Here is a 15,717-nt window from a genome sequence, read left to right as displayed (position 1 = left end):
ATTTCATTTAAAGAATCAGAACTTTATTAAGTTCTTACTTTTCTGAAACTTCTCTGACTTTGAAACAGCCAATGGCTGCTCTGGCATAATACACCAGTCCTTACCTTTTCCATCCTGAAGAACAAGGTCTAACCATCAATTTCAACATCATGCAAGACTCTACCTGCTAACTTTGTTATACTAATCATGTAATCTTTCTCAAGCTCCGAACTGCCTTACATATTTGAGTTTCCTAACATTAAGATGCAATAAACTGAAAGATTATACCTACAAACAATGTAACATTTGGATTTACTTCATAATGCTTTAGGGTCATCTTTTTTTAGAATGTGGAATGAGGATATTTATTTTGTTCTCGCAGCTGTCCTTGCTCTTGTATCATCCAGGAAATTGGCACCCATATTAATGGCTTGAAGCCTACAGCTACCCAATTTTATTCAGACTTGATCCTGCTGTTCCACAAAACCCAACAACTCTACTTGGCTAACACCAGAAAGAACACAAGGAACAGGAATGATTTCTCAAGAAGGTCGTCTGACACCTCTTTTGGTTTCCTTTTTAGGCCTCTGCAGTTTTTCACCTTCTGCAGAATGAAGTCTGCAACTGTCTGACTGTTGTCAGAACAGATCATTATCAAAGCAGTTTCTCCTGCTTGTCTGTTTTCCCAGTCTGACTTTGCTCCTGCAAGAAGACAAAACTTCCCACTGTCTACCTGACCCTTGAAGAATAGTTCAACAATCCTCATTAGAATGAAGTCGCTGAGGAGGATAACCATCTTCTGCACCACAGCTGGCTGGGAGTGAGGACGCATTCCCAGAAAGTGCCAACACATACTGCCTTGTTCTCTCACCACTCCCTAGGCATCCGCCCCGGGTCACTGTTGGAAGACGATACCGAATTTTACTGGCCTCAGACCCACATGGTTTGAGCTACATAAATATTTTCTTTCTTCTATTACAGTTTTCCTTGAAATGTCCATTATGTCTTCTTCCAGGCAATCCTTGCAAGCCGTCATCTCAAAAGGCTCTCTACATACTTGCAACATCACACCTCTGGAAGACACTCTTTTAACATTTTCGTACTCTTGCAAAAAAACTTCCAATCTATTTATTTTCCCATTTCCTCCCATTGACCACATTCCTTTCCCATGTCCAATCTTCTATGGTACAAATCATCTCACACAATATATTTCCTCAGCCTCCGTTGCTGGCATCAAACCGAGCTTTCCAGAACCCTTCCCACACCCGGCCGGGCACTCCAGCCAACCCGGCCTCCCAAACGCCTGGCTCCGCTGCCCCCAGCACCCGCATCCACTGACCCGCATCGAGCATGCTGCCAAGGGGATGACTGAAAACTGGCGACTTTTAGTTTCGCCTGCCCAAATTTCCGGCGATCTTACTCAAACGCCTCATTTTGCTGTTAACACAGAGATGAGAGCCCCTACGTTTCATTCTGAAGCCGCCCTGAGGGGCGCAGCAGGCCCTGCTCCCCTCCCCGACCCACTCGTCCCCCCTCCCCCGAGCAAGGACCACAGCAAGGACCACCCCGCGCCCCCCGGACACAGACACTGTGTCTGCCTGCCTGCCTGCCGGCCTGCTTATCTCTCTCGCTGTCTGTCTGTGTGTCCGCCCGTCCGTCCGACCCTGCCCCCCACGCTCCCCTCCCCCGCCCCACAGTGGGACCCCCGCCCCCTCGACCCCCCCCGTCTGCGCATGCGTAGAGGCCACCTCCCCGGCGAGCGGCGCAAGACGCGGGGGGCCCCGCCCTTCCTGCCTGGGAGGGAGGAGGCGGGGGCGGCGGCCGGAGCCAGAGGGAAGATGGCGGACCTGGAGGAGCAGCTGTCCGACGAGGAGAAGGTAGGGGTGGGTGGGGGCGCCGTGCTCGGCCGCGTCGCCCTTTCGTCCCCCTGCCCTCTGAGGTGGCAGGCGGTGGGGCGCGCTCGGCTCTTACCCTGTGGTTCATGTTTTTACGGTGGCGCCGCTGCCGGGCCTGTCAGCCGTGGGGGCGGGAGGAGGGTCGGCGGGAGGCCGGGAGGGGGGGAGGGCTGGCCCCGCCGCATCTCCCGCCGCTCCTTGTACGGTGTGGGCCCGGCGGGGGCGGGGCCCGGCCTCCGGAGGCGGCGGTGGCTCTGCCGGGCTCCCGGTGCCGCCCGGGCGGCGGGCAGGGCCGCTGTGTGCCGCCGCCCCCGCCCGGTGTGCGGTGGGGGACCGGTGAGTGGGGGCCGGCGGGGGGAGGCAGAAAAGAGCCCGCCGAGGCCTCTCCGCTCCCCTTCCCCCACCTCCGCTTCCCGTTTCCGAGGCCTCCTGCCCTTTGCAGCCGGCTGCTCCCCAGCACCGGCCCTGCCCTCCGGAGAGGGGCTCCGCGCCGCGCCCGGACCCCCGAGCGGGGCCTTCCATGGCCATCGCCCCTCTCACCCCCGGGGGCTCCGGGAGGAGGTGGGGTACGGGAGGTTTGGGAGAGGAGCGGGGGTGTGGGGATGAGGAAGGCTGTTTTACTTCCTATTAGGAGACAGCGATTGGGGAAGTGTAAGGTCAAGGAGCAGGGGTTCTGTGTGAACGAGATGTACGTGTAGTCTCTCTTCGTGGCAGCTGGAAACTTCTTAGGGATAAGATAGATTTTTCCAGAAAAATCGAGGAGCAGAGTGTCTTGTAAGACCTCAATTTTCAATGCTCCTTGTCCTCCCCCTTGGATCCAGCTTCACAGCAGCTGCCTGTTAAAGAGCTTGGGTGTGGTGTTATGTGTGCATTGGTGCTGGTGCACTGCTCATGTCTTTATGCACAGTATTCTTCATTCCCGACCTTAAAAACATAGGTTTTCTTGGCTATGAAAGCTGTGAGATGACTTAAATGTGGGAGACACACACAAATGATGTTTCTAACTTCTTTGAAGTTAGAAGAAGGATGTCTAAAATGTCTTGGCTGTTACAGTAAGGCAGATTTTCTGCATGTTTGAGGCTAACAGGACCACATTTCAGAACTAGAGATGCACTGGTCTGCCAAGAGATGCATAGTGCTGGAATCTCACTGTCTTTTTCCCAGGAGGCTTGAAGGCTGTGCCCTTCCCAACGTAATTCACATTCAAATGTCACCTCTCCATTGGTACAAGTAGTAATTTAATCAAGAAGTGTATCTGGTACTCCATGATTCTTTCAAACAGTTGTAGAAAATACAAGTACCTCGAATTCAGTACATTGTTTCTAGAGGGTGTGCTTGAAATACTTAGACTACAAGTTATCTTGGCATCATTGAATGGTTGAGGTTGGAGGGGACCTCTGGAGGTCATTTTATCTGCACCCCACCCCCCCACTTGAGCAGGGTCATCTAGAGCAGGCTGCCCAGGACTATGTGCAGATGGCTTTTGGAAATCCCCAAGGATGGAGACTCCACAACCTCCCTGGGCAACCTGTGCCAGTGCTTGGTCACCCTTGCAGTAAAGACTGTTTCCTTATGCTAGATGGCACCTGCTGTGTTTATTTTTCTGCCTGTTGCCTCTTGTTCTGTCAAATAATAAAACGTACAATGGTAGTTTCATCTTGCCTCTGTGGTCTGAGAAGCACTGCCTGTGCTTTTGTGACTGATGAAGTTAAGTTCTGAACCTTCTTCTATCCATTAATTCCAGTGTTTTCCCCCAAAATGGGTACAGACCTTCCAGAGATGCTTCCTGGCTTGGTATAAGTGACTAGAATCAGCACTCTTCCATTGTAAATTTAAATTGATCCCTTTATCTGCTTCAGTCCCATATAAAATTGATTGTCCTGTATGAGTGGAATTTCCTAAGCCTGGCAGTATATTTTATTGGCTAATAAAGCAAAAATAGGTAACACTGCAAACTCTTGGATAAGGAGACAAATATCCATGCAAATCTTGTGATGCCTTAAGATTTTAATTCTGATACGTTTAAGTTGTGCTATCATTTTACAACAAAAATGTGTATTGCTGAAAAGCTTTAGTAATTTTCTGATGGTATTAAACTAAGATCTAGATGGTTGTATGCTTTAAGCGGATTAAATAGAGGACGAATACTCAGTTTAGAGTAAAATATTTTGGGGGAGTGTAAGTTACTGTGATTTTAACAGAGTAGAGGGACAGATTTGCCCTCTACTGAGCCATTAAATGAACATAAAGAATGAAATTTAGAAGTGCACGTTCTTAATACATATTAAGATCTTGACCTGAGTTTCTTCAGTTTTGATTAATTTCTGATCTCTCAATTGACACTTGTTATAAAAGATATTGCAAATATTTTTGAAGTTAAAACTTGTCTAACTCCACAAAAATGTTATCTCAAGCATTCAGTTTTACTAGGCTAAAAAGAAAATCGGCTGGTTAGCCTTTGAAAAGCACACCTTTCTCATCCATCGGGTTGGAACTGTAAATGTAGGAGCAGAGGCAAACAGAAAAATGTTCATTTTCATGGGGAATAAATTGCATTGCTCCTTTATGTACTTTTTTCCTATGATATGGCACTGAAGGCTGATGCAGATGACAGTGGTGGTATAGTTTTGTAGGTAACTTCTATAGAGATATAAATATTACACTGGTCAAAACTGCTGAAATTGGAGGAGGGAAGAAGGTTAACAAAATAACAGAACTTTTTTGTACCAGACTCCTTTCACTACTTATGCTGTGAAAGCATAAGTAAAGGAGATCAAGTGATGTAGCAATAAGACAAGTATCTGAAAGGTCTTTGATTCATGACTTTCTGCATGTATAGTCAGTAGATTTAAGTGTTGCAAAGGCAGTAAGCCGTTCCATTTGTAGTGGCTACACCTTCCTCTTGCTATCTAGTAGACAGTTTAAGATGGCTATTAGTTAGCTCTAACATAATAAAGGTTTAAAACTTGTAGTATTTAGTGTAATTGAGAATACAGAAAAGGCATGAGTTGGAATAGTGGCAAAACAGAGAGTTACAATTCAGGTAAAGAAGCTCTAAAATCAAGGAAGGAGAAGAGCCAGTTGCCAGAAAGAATGTGATCTCAGTATGTAAGATTGCGTAACTGGTTTTGAACCCAGTCTTATCCCTTAGATTCACATTTTAGCATGAGATTTTTGAATCCTTGCTTATCTTTCAAAATGATGATAGTAAGCATGAGGATAAACTCGGAAAAGCTCTTTTAGAAAAAAAATCTGAGAACTAAATACAGTGTGTGAGATTTGTGTACATCTGAAGATCTGAAGTTGGGCCATTGCTAGTGAAAGTTACTGGCTTTAGCATCCAGTACCAGGGGCTTTCCAGTGCTGAAAACAGTTTTTGTGAGACACAGTGTTTTGTAGTTGCTTTATTCTCGTAGGTCACTGAAAGTTCAGAAGCTTTTAGGTAGGTGGGAGGGCATCACTTCTGTGACCTTCCTATGGGTTATGCATCCTCAATTAACAAGTATTGTTAAGACTTTTGTTAAAGTCTGGTAACTGTTTTTTGCAGTTTAATTTTATTCCAGTTTCTGTAGAAATTGTTTTCCTACCTGTGGCTATGTCTGACTAATAAGTATGTATAAAAATCTTTCTAATGGGCATATTAGTGTGAATATAAAAGCTACAATTTATCTACATGAATATAGGCAGTGATTAATGGAAGGTACTGATTTTACTGTAAAAGTTGCATTTACTAATGTAAATATTCATTAACAAACAGCACAGATGCAAAACAAGACTAAAGCTATTTAAATCATAAAACTAGTGTTCTGTAGTCCATTTTTGGTGACTCGGAGGGATGTGTTTACTGTAGGTTTGCTTTGGGGTTTTTTTGACCTGAATCCTGTTCTCTGCAAAGCACAGGAATAAAATAGCTGTGTTTATACCAAGATAAAGCCTGAGAAAATCAGGATGCCTTCAGGGAGGAAAGGTTAACACATAAAATTTTTTAATGCAAAATTAGCTCTTGCATTCCTTAAAGTGCAGAGCGTATAAACATCGGAAATGTCAAACATGATTTTATAAAAAAGAACCACACCCCTTTCAGTAAGGTTGTGGCTTAGTGGTTCTACTTGTTCAGGAAGGCATATTGACTAAGGTGGGGTTTAACAGGAGGTCAGCCTGCTGTAATTAGAGCAAAACTTCTCTTCTGATGAGGAAGTAGTCCTGCTTATGAAAATGAGCCAGCCTTGCTTCCAGGTATTTCCTGGTGCATTGGGTAACTTTGTAACTTCTTAAATTAGGTGTCAAAACCTACAAATCTGAGTAATAAAGGTGGATGTCTTACACCAACAAAATTCTGCAGCGTAGTTTTTTCAGATTGTTTAAGGAAAACTTGTTTCTTTAGTCAGTGCCTTGAGGTGAAAAGTCTATGCCAGTAAAGTGCATTCTCTTGAGTGTAACTTCATCTTTAAAACATAATACACATACACACAAGTGAGATCTGCTGTCAAAAAATCCCACCAATGTGGGAGGTTCAGGTATTTCTGAATGCAAACATAAACCTTTTCCCTGAAACTGCCTCAGAAGAATTAACAGAATTTTTTGATGAAAAACTGTTACTTTTAAAAAAATCTGTATATGTATTAAAGCATTACATGTGCTCTGAATCTTTCATTTTGGAAGGATCTCAAATTCTGATTTTTGGAGTTCCCAGGAATGAGACTTAGAGGCCATAGATGATTAGAAGCAGAATGTGTTGAAGTAGAAGCAGGATTTCAATAGTCTTTTCTGGGTATAATTGCACTGTAATCTGTAAGGTAAACTTAAGGTAAAGTTTTGCAAGTGTCCTTTATGTTCTTTCTTTTTAGTTCATCAGTGTATGCTTTGTTTTCTATTTAAAGATGCAGCTTGGCTAAAGTGTCTAGCTGGAGGACCTTGGGAGCTCTCTGGTTCTTGTTTATATTTAAATTCTGAATGGAACTGGAAATGCTGTAGCAGGTTCTGATGACCGGTTGGAAAACCTTTAATACTTAAATGTGAAGTAACTCAGTTACTTTTAAGCATATTTCCTGCTTAATTTACTACATTATCAAGACTGTGAAAGTTAACATTTTTTCCACAAGTGAAATTTAACAGAAGTTGTGTAGAAGGAACTGATTTTACAAAGGTGAGGTTAAACATAGTGGTTACACTTTCATAACGTTTTAAAGGAATTCTTTAATAAGAATGAGGAAGTTGGGAGTGCTTCTCAGACTGATGTGTAATTCTCAATATAGTAGTCCTCCCAAGATTAAGATTTTTATATACATGCTGAGATACCATAGTGTGTTGACTTGAGTTAGGACTTAATTTTTTAAAAAAAATGTGTTAATACCCATGAGATTGAAGGCCAGGAAAGGAATTTTAATTGCTTTTGGGAAAGTACAGAAGTGTTCAACAATGTCTGAAAAAATTATCATATAACGTATGTATAACTGCAGATAATAACTTCATTTGTTTGTAGAGGCATACATGATGGAAGAGACTTATGGAGATAACCTGAATGCTGCTTGGTCAAAGCAGGCCAACTTAGGTCAGGTGCTTAGGGGCTTTCACTTTGAGTTTTGGATATCTCCGAGGATGGAGGCTCTACAGGGTGTCTGGGTGACGTGTTGCAATGTTTGACTACACCCACGGTCAGAACTTTTCCTAGTATTTTATTGTTGCAATTTGTGTCCAATGCTGCTTAGCTTTTCACTGTGCATCTGCAAAGCAAAATTGTCTGCATTTTTGACAAGTTAAAAATAATTATCTGAAGCCTGAAGATAAATACAAATCTGTTATTCTATATATAAGACCAGTGATTTTTTAAACTACAGTTCATATATCCTTTTGTTATTAGTAGGTTGAAGAAATTAGATGCTTTTTGTGAATTATGAGTTTTCCTGTGTCATGGAGTATTTATCACGTAGCAGCACTTCAGGACCATCAAAAGCCTTTGTGCTCGCAGAACTCTTGTGGAAGCTTGTACCCAGGAAACATCATAGTTTAAGTAGATGAGAGAAACAAATTGAACCAAAAATAGAGAAGACTAATAGAATGAATTATTGGCAAATCCAGTAATGAAACTGGAGACAATAATTTGTGATAAACAGATATAGTTCTGTTGCCCACCAATACAGTCATCAGCCTACAGTTCTGCTGTGAAATACCATCTTTGGTTGGTTACAATTTTGGCAGCCAAAGAATAGGGTAAAGATTCTAGCCACATTTAGCGAATCGGTGTATTTTTTTCGGGCAGTGCTGTATAATATTCACTTCCAGTTTCTAAAAGCAGAGTGTAAAGAAGTTTGAACTGCTCATGCAGAAATGAAAGCAGATTCTTCAGCATATGGAAATTACTTTTTTTAATCCTTGAGTTAAAAGCTTCTGAAATGTGAAATATTTCAAATTCTTCCTTAACTTGACAGAAGGCATTAAAACTTTCAAACTAATAGGTGACTTAGGGAGAGAATTTTAAGACACTGGAACTGGGGGGGAACACACGTACAGTTAAGGTGGCACCTTATTCTATGGCTTCATTAAAGGGATTTTTCATAGAACGAGCTCTGATCTTGTTCCTTTTCTCTCTGCTGCTGTTGAATCCAGGCTTGATGTCCTTGGAGTATTCAATGATGAATAATGAACTTGGAGTAGTAGGAAAGATCACTTTAAAAATTTAGACTTTGTGGTGGAAGAATGCCTTGCAAATGTGAACAAGTGCTTTTTAGATTACAGTAGATACCACTCTGTAAAGACTGCTGAGAAAGAGAGGTCTCGTTGCTGCAACTGAGGAGCGTGTGTGTTGGGCTGACAGAACATCTTGATTCTGTATATGGGAGATGATGCTATCGGTTTCTTTCTTTGTGAAGTCTTAGTTAGCCATTTCTTATACCTTTTACTTTTCAAACAAAAGTTAATGCTTTTGCTTTTCACTAAATGTAAAATTTTACTACTTTTTCAGTTAATGACTTTTGCAAGGAAATTGAGGGATTTTTTAATGCTTATTATCTGTTGTCTATCTGACCCATAAGCAAAGTCTGCAATTGCTCAGCTTCTAGGGGTTTTATGGATAAGGTTTCCTCATAAATTTACATCAGACCAATGACTGCATTAGACCTTTGTCAAATCATATGAGATTTCTATTTAGCAAAGGGAATGCTCGTCTCTAACATGCTTCTCAAAACAGTATTTTGTTTCTTGGGTTGGTTACATATGTTGGGGATTGATGTGACAATAGGAAGTACCAAAGAATTACATGGTTTAAGATACTGATATTTTAAAGCACCCAATATATAGTTTCCTGAGACTGGAACTTAATGCTGCTGTATTGGACACGCCTCCTATTCATAATTTCTCTTCTTTTTTTCTCTTTGCTTTTGTTTTCAGAAAGTCCTTTGGAAGTTACTGAAAGCAACTTTTGCCTGTGTTGTGAACCTGAGGTGTTCTCTATCTCCCCCCCCCCCACTTTTCCTGGTTGCTCATATTATGAGCTTTCATGTACATACCTGGAAAAAGGACTACTGCATTACAGATAAAAACTTGCAGTAAAGATGCTGCAGGAAGAATGTTCCATAAGACAAATTTGGGATATGTAGCACTGTCAATAATTTTAGAACCACTTTTGCATGTATGTGGTTTTCTCAGCTTGCTTGTTTTCCAGCCAACTACTGAGAAAACATAGGCTTTCAGAGAAATACAGATGTGGAGAAAAATGTATTCTACTGTCTGTATTATAATTACAAGCAAATTTTTTCAGTTCAGGGCTCTTCATAATTGACAGTCATAGCTGAAGCTAAAGTTTCATATTGATCTTGATCCTTTAACATCTACAAACAAAACATACTTCTTTCACTAATTTGAGACCAGTACAGTTCTTCTACTATGTTTCTGAATTAAAATATGGGAAGTCCATGACATGAAAAGGTGTCCACTTAGATATAGTCAGGGGCAATAAAAGTAACTGCAAAATGACATGGGGGAGATAAATCTTCACTATTTTTGTTTCTAGTTAGACCTGTGTATCACACAAGTGACATACATTGCTTTCATATTCCTCTTTGCTATCTGCACCTGATAAATTGACTTTCAGAAGTCCTGTTTGGGGTTTGTTTAATCCTTCATCTTAATATGATGTGGTGTGTGAAGTGATTTTAACATGGAGACTTTTATACTATTTAGATACACCGCTGCTGAAAGGCCCTACAGTGAAATAGGAGTCACCTTTCAAAATAGTTATTTTTGTAAAAATAAATCCCATTATCTGAGTCAGTTCTTCAGGTAGAAAGAATGCAGCTAGAATACCTCACACTGTATAAGGTTTACTTTTTGTACCACTAATAAATGCTGGTACTGTTACATATTCTTAAGTACCTGTGTATTAAAAATAATTGAGGAGAACACATGGTCTACAGACGCAGTGCAGCTTCAGGCATTACTATGAAGGAAATGTCTGTTCAGTCAAAGCCATAGGCATGGAATGTGCCCCTCCTTTCCTGTGCCACAGAACCGCATTTTTGCAGTGTTTTCTTCCTCAGCTCTCCCACAAACAGAAGTGAATTGAATACTACAGTGCATTTTTTAGTTGAGCCTGGTAGGAAAGCAGTCACAATGCTACTTTTTATATTCATTCCCTCTCTACTAGACTCACTGTCTTTGCTCCATGTTTGTGTGAGATGCTGCATGTTTTGGGATGCTTCTTCCCTCTTTGAAATTATACCCATGGGCATGAGATGCTGAGAAGACGGTTTGCTGCTACTGACATGGGGTAATCAGTTTCTCACTTAAACGTTCTCAGTGCTTATCTGGTCCTTTGAAGGCTTATTCACCTCACTACACTGTTAGCAGCAAGAAGCAATAACCATTTAAAGCTGTCTTGATAAGTGAATTGGTTGCTATATTCTTGCCACCTTCTAAAGCTATTCTTCAGCTGCATCAATTTGCTTTTCTGGATATTCACAAAAACAGAGGAGCACTGGTGATACAAAGGAGTTGTAAACATGGATCGCAGGGTATATTTGGGAGAAGGTGGGGGATTAGTCCTTTTGGTAGCAGCAGCAGCGTGGCGTTAGGTCAGTTTATGCCACTTATGAAACACCCCCAGCTCTTTTTGTTATTTTAAAAAATGTATTGTAATTGCCCATGTGACATCATGGGAAGTATCTAACCTTAGAATTTAATGAGCAATTGGAGCCAGTAATACCAAGTATCTGCCTGTCCAAAGGAGAAGCTAATTACTTTTTTTTAACATTGAAAGCTTTGCAAACTCAAACTATGTTGATGTTTGCAGTACTGACAGATCATCAGGCATAGTATCTTGCAAATGATTGAACCTTAGATTGTGTTCCTTGATGTCCTATGTGTGTCAACCCACAACTGACTGATAGAAGATGTCAGTGCAGTTTTGTTCATTAGAAAGTAAAGCTGGATATTGAAAAATAGTGACTCAGCTGAACTGAAAACACAGGTTTGAATCAAACTCGGAACTCAATAAAACTGGACAAGGCTTTTGTCCAGTATCACTCCAGGTAGTACAAGCAGGACCCCTGAATGCCTTGTGTGAATTACAGGATCTTGAGAGAATTGTAACCTTTTTTATCTAGCCTGAATCAGCTCAACTGCGTTAATATTTCTGTAACTACAGGCTAATTGTGAGAAACCCCTGTAGCTGCCTGTAAATAGAGTTCAGTGGGTCAAGACAAAGCCATTTGCTTAGTTGCCTGCAGAAAGGTTTTCTGAACCAACAAGGAGAACTGTGGCAGTAGGCATGACACCAGGACTAGGGTGCTCTGGACTCTTTATTGTTCCTAGACAGAACCAAAGAGTTTCCTTCTCCTAAATGTGATGTCTCATCTACTTTTTTTCTTTTGCCAAACATAGGTTCCTGTGAGTGGGAGATTTGGTTTGTTTTGTAAGGAAGCAAAGGTGCTTTCAGGAATGCAGAATGTACATGCATGATATACAATGCCTGGCTCCTGCTATAACACTTTCTATAATCACTGATAAAAGTAACTGCTGGAAGGTCTTTTTTTTTTTTTCCTCACCTGTCATTGCCAGCAAAGTTGTCTTTGGGTGGAAATACATTGTGGAGGTCTGTCATTTTTTTACTTTTCAGGTTTGAATGCAGTTTTTAGGTAAAAAGGGCTTTTAATACGTACTTCATTATTCCATTTTTATTGCTGCAGAGCAGTAAATGTTAACCTGGTATGAGTGTAGAGGAAAGGTGGGTCTCCCTGCTGCAAGGATTTCACAGCTGAACTTGAAAGAAGTGATGTGTAGGAAGGAGTAAGGGCAAAGTATGTGGTTTCACAGCATCTTGCTTACCAGCGTGTATTTCCTGTGCAGCATGGCTGCTGATTGAAGGAGTGAGCTGTCAGGGTGCGTGGCAAATACAGCTGCATTCCAGTTAACTTAAAAAAGGGAAAAGAAAAAGGGAAGGGGGGGGAATAAAAGCTACCTTAAGTTCTAATGTCTCTTTTATTGTTAGGTGTACCCTAGCTGATTATCAGGAATGAGGATATCTCAGTGGCCCTGACAGTAGAGTGGCGGGAGCCCCTGCACTTCTGCAAGCACGTATTCATGACCATATATAGGCACGTACAGCACAGGAACAGGAAGAGTGGTTTGGGGGCATTTGAAGTCTCTCTGTATAACTTCTTTAAAATAAAAGCTTCAAAATGTCACAGACTGGAGAAGGTAGAGAAGTAAGATTTCTCTGTGTATCTGATGGCTGTCACACCTTGAGAGAAATCAGATTGTGAAATAAAGGCAGAAGTATGAAAACAAGGTAGATTTAGCGTAACTAACGCCATTCTGTGCATTGCTATCTGTGTGCTTGTGTAATCTGAAAACTGTAAATACTGTAGTAACTGAGTGTAGTAGGGATTTGTTGATAGACCAATTGTTTTAATCTCTAGCAGAATAAAGAATTAGGCATTATTATTCTTAATATCCATGCTCATCATATACAACAAACCTGTCCTTTTCTGGTTTGCTAAGCTTTTCAGTCTGAATTTTTACCTTAACTGAAATAGTTTACTTTATAAAATCTACAGCACTTGTAACTGATGTGATGGGCAGCATTTGACTTCACTTGAATTGAGAAAGTAAATCTTGCTAGCTCTTACCTGCTGGTATCAAACTTCCATTTAAGTGAGACTGTGACTGGTGTATATGTGAAAATTGGATAAAGAGAACACCTGCTGTGGGGAATGCTTCCCTTCAAGTGTTTCAGAAATCTGGTGTTTTGGGGTTTGGTTTTTTGTAACTTCCCCTCATCTTTTGTATGATTTGTCCAAATTAATGCTCAAACCTGAACGAAGTTACATTTCGTGAAAATGTATTTAGATTGGCTTTGTGCATTCAAGGAATTTAATGTAGTAAATGTGCAATTCCTTACATAGGCTTGCGGTAAAAACTGTGCTGATCAGATGTTCTGGATTAGTGAACTATAAACTTCATAGTTTCTTGCAAGCCTCTCTGCAGACGTTTAACTGAAAACAGTGGCTGTAAATCTTGGGAACTACATCAATAAAATGCTGTCTTAAACTTCAGGTGGTGTTTTGGGAGTAATTAGTAATTAAAGTGGAGAAACTTAAGGTCATTTCTCAGTCTTGGCTTTTGAGTTTTCTAAAGGAATACTCAACTGTAACCTAAGTTTTTTTACTTGCTGATATGTGTATGAGGCTCTTGTACTCTGTGTGCATGTGCAGTTCTCTTGAATGAAAAAGGTTTTGTCATTTAGACTTTTTAAAATGTTATTGTTTGTCTTGACTTGTTCAAATCAGTTCTGATAAATTTTTAAAATTCTCAATGTATTTAATATCCAGCATTGGCTTCAACTGTAATGCATCGATTGAAGTGTTGTCTTAAACAGTTCTCAGTAAAAATAACTTCCTATCTCCACTGGACTATATTGGAGTTCAGTTTTTTGCTTGTCATTTTGTATTACAAGTAATGTGCCTCTTGCTATATGTGCTTTTTTTTTTTATTTGCCCATAAACATCACATTTTATAGGGACTGTCACTTTGTTTAAATAGTGCTTCCTCAAGAGGTGGCTGAGACAGTGGCTTTTTACTGCCAAAAGGGGGAGATCTTCATCCCATTGAGGCGTGTGGAAGCGTAGTCGCTTATCCTTCATATCAGTCTGGTTTGGGGAAACGGAGAAACCTCCTTTAGAGCATTTATTTCTGGAAAAACCCAGTGGCAATAAAGAAGCCATAACTGCTTTTCAGTTCATAAGTGTTAAGTGAGACTACTGGATTTAATTCTTTTATATGGGCTTCTTGTATGTACAAATTCGGGATATATGGCTTTTTCAGATACTGATCTCCACAGACAAGTTAAATTGGTTTAACTGCTGAAGAAAAGTGGATTAGTTTTAAATGGAGTTCACAAAGGCACGTTAGCAAAATGCAGAGTGCCTTAGCTGACAGACTCTCATCTTCAGAAGACACATTAAGTTTTTTGCCTCTGTAAGCATGAATATGCTTTCTACTTCTTGATGTTCGTTGTGAATTGTTTATCTGTCCTACAAAAAGTGGTATCTATGATGAATTATCACACGGAAAAATTTTCATTGAAGAATTGAATTTACTAGTAAAATGTTCATTAAAAGCAACATTTAGGTTGGCCTGTCCTGAGGAAACATCTGTTACTATTGAATACTTCTGAATGGATATTACTCATACTATAGATAACCTGACCGATAAGAGTAGCTCTTACTGATAGTGAAAAAAGAAACAAAACTAGTTTGACATTACAAAAATAGCTGAAAATGAAGTGGTATTCCAATTTTACTACAGACTAACATCTCACCTTACAGATATTACCAGTTTAAGGCCCATGGTCATTCAGCGTGCAGTTTGGTCACCCAAGTTTTGCTTAATTTTGGTCATTTAACCAAGTCTTGTTTCTCTGCTTGCTCTAACCAGAGCTAACCCAGCCTTGGCAGGGGTAAGCAGTCCTGTTCATGTCCTGAAGTCGAGTCAGAATCCCAAAAAGGCGTCCCTTCATCTAACTTTGAGCTGGGAGTCGGCCTGAGTATCATGTTGAAAGCAAAACTAAATACCTGCTTATAAGTGAGGCTAAATTCCAGTCTGATCCCCAACTCCCTTAATTGGTCATTTGATAAAAGGTCATGGTAATAGAGCCTTGGAGCCTGTCTTGCCTTTCTCCTTCATGAGTGCCTTAATAGTTCTGTAGGTTAGCTATATTTCATATCCTTTAGACTGCTTTGGATTGAGCACTGAGCTGTGTATGCTGTGTACAGAGGGTCCTGACTCTAGCAGGATAGCTATGGAGTATGTCCTCACTCTGGAACCAAGTATACAGACTGGTGGTTGGGGTAATATCTGGCTAATGCAGATGAGTTTACATTCCTTCGGGTCAAAGGAGACAATCCAAGTCACTCTTTCTTCTCATCTGGGCAAGTGCTTTCAAGAGCATCTTCTATGGCAGTTTATTACTCTCTGCTCCTCTGAGAAGAGTAAATGTTTTTATCTCGGTATAATGCAAATTTATGTTTACATGGAAAAAGGAGATCTGATTTAGGTATTAGAAGCAGCAGATAAATGCTGTCTGCCATCCAAAATGTAGCATTCAGTTTAGAAAGTCAGGAACTGACAGCCTTTCAGTTTCCATTAGCCAGCTCTGAGTGGTTGTGCACTGACTGTTAGTGGGCAGAAAGCTGCCTGGGCTAGCCATTAGGGATCTCATTGGGGTTTGAACACCGCTAATGAGGCAGCTAAGCGTGCTCTCAGGGCACTCTAAGCTTGAACCATCTCTCCTGGAGATCATGGTCTGAAACTTGGGCTCTGTCAAGAACCTGGGGCCCCAGCACTGGCT

General features: G+C 41.0%; 1 protein-coding gene across 1 annotated transcript in view; it reads left to right on the top strand.

Annotated features, from left to right (window-relative positions):
• The first annotated feature begins 1,747 nt into the window (after positions 1-1,747).
• The window catches only part of CAPZA2 (capping actin protein of muscle Z-line subunit alpha 2), a 31,998-nt gene continuing 18,028 nt past the window's right edge, over positions 1,748-15,717 (top strand). Inside the window, exon 1 of the mRNA XM_064446924.1 lies at positions 1,748-1,856. Coding sequence (XP_064302994.1) covers positions 1,818-1,856 — 39 coding nt within the window. The 5' untranslated portion in view covers positions 1,748-1,817. The remainder of the gene's footprint in view (positions 1,857-15,717) is intronic.

This window comes from Phalacrocorax carbo, chromosome 1 (genome assembly GCF_963921805.1).
Source record: "Phalacrocorax carbo chromosome 1, bPhaCar2.1, whole genome shotgun sequence".
Taxonomy (NCBI): domain Eukaryota; kingdom Metazoa; phylum Chordata; class Aves; order Suliformes; family Phalacrocoracidae; genus Phalacrocorax; species Phalacrocorax carbo.
Note: the sequence above shows the minus strand (reverse complement) of the source record. Positions and strands in the feature narration are given on the sequence as shown.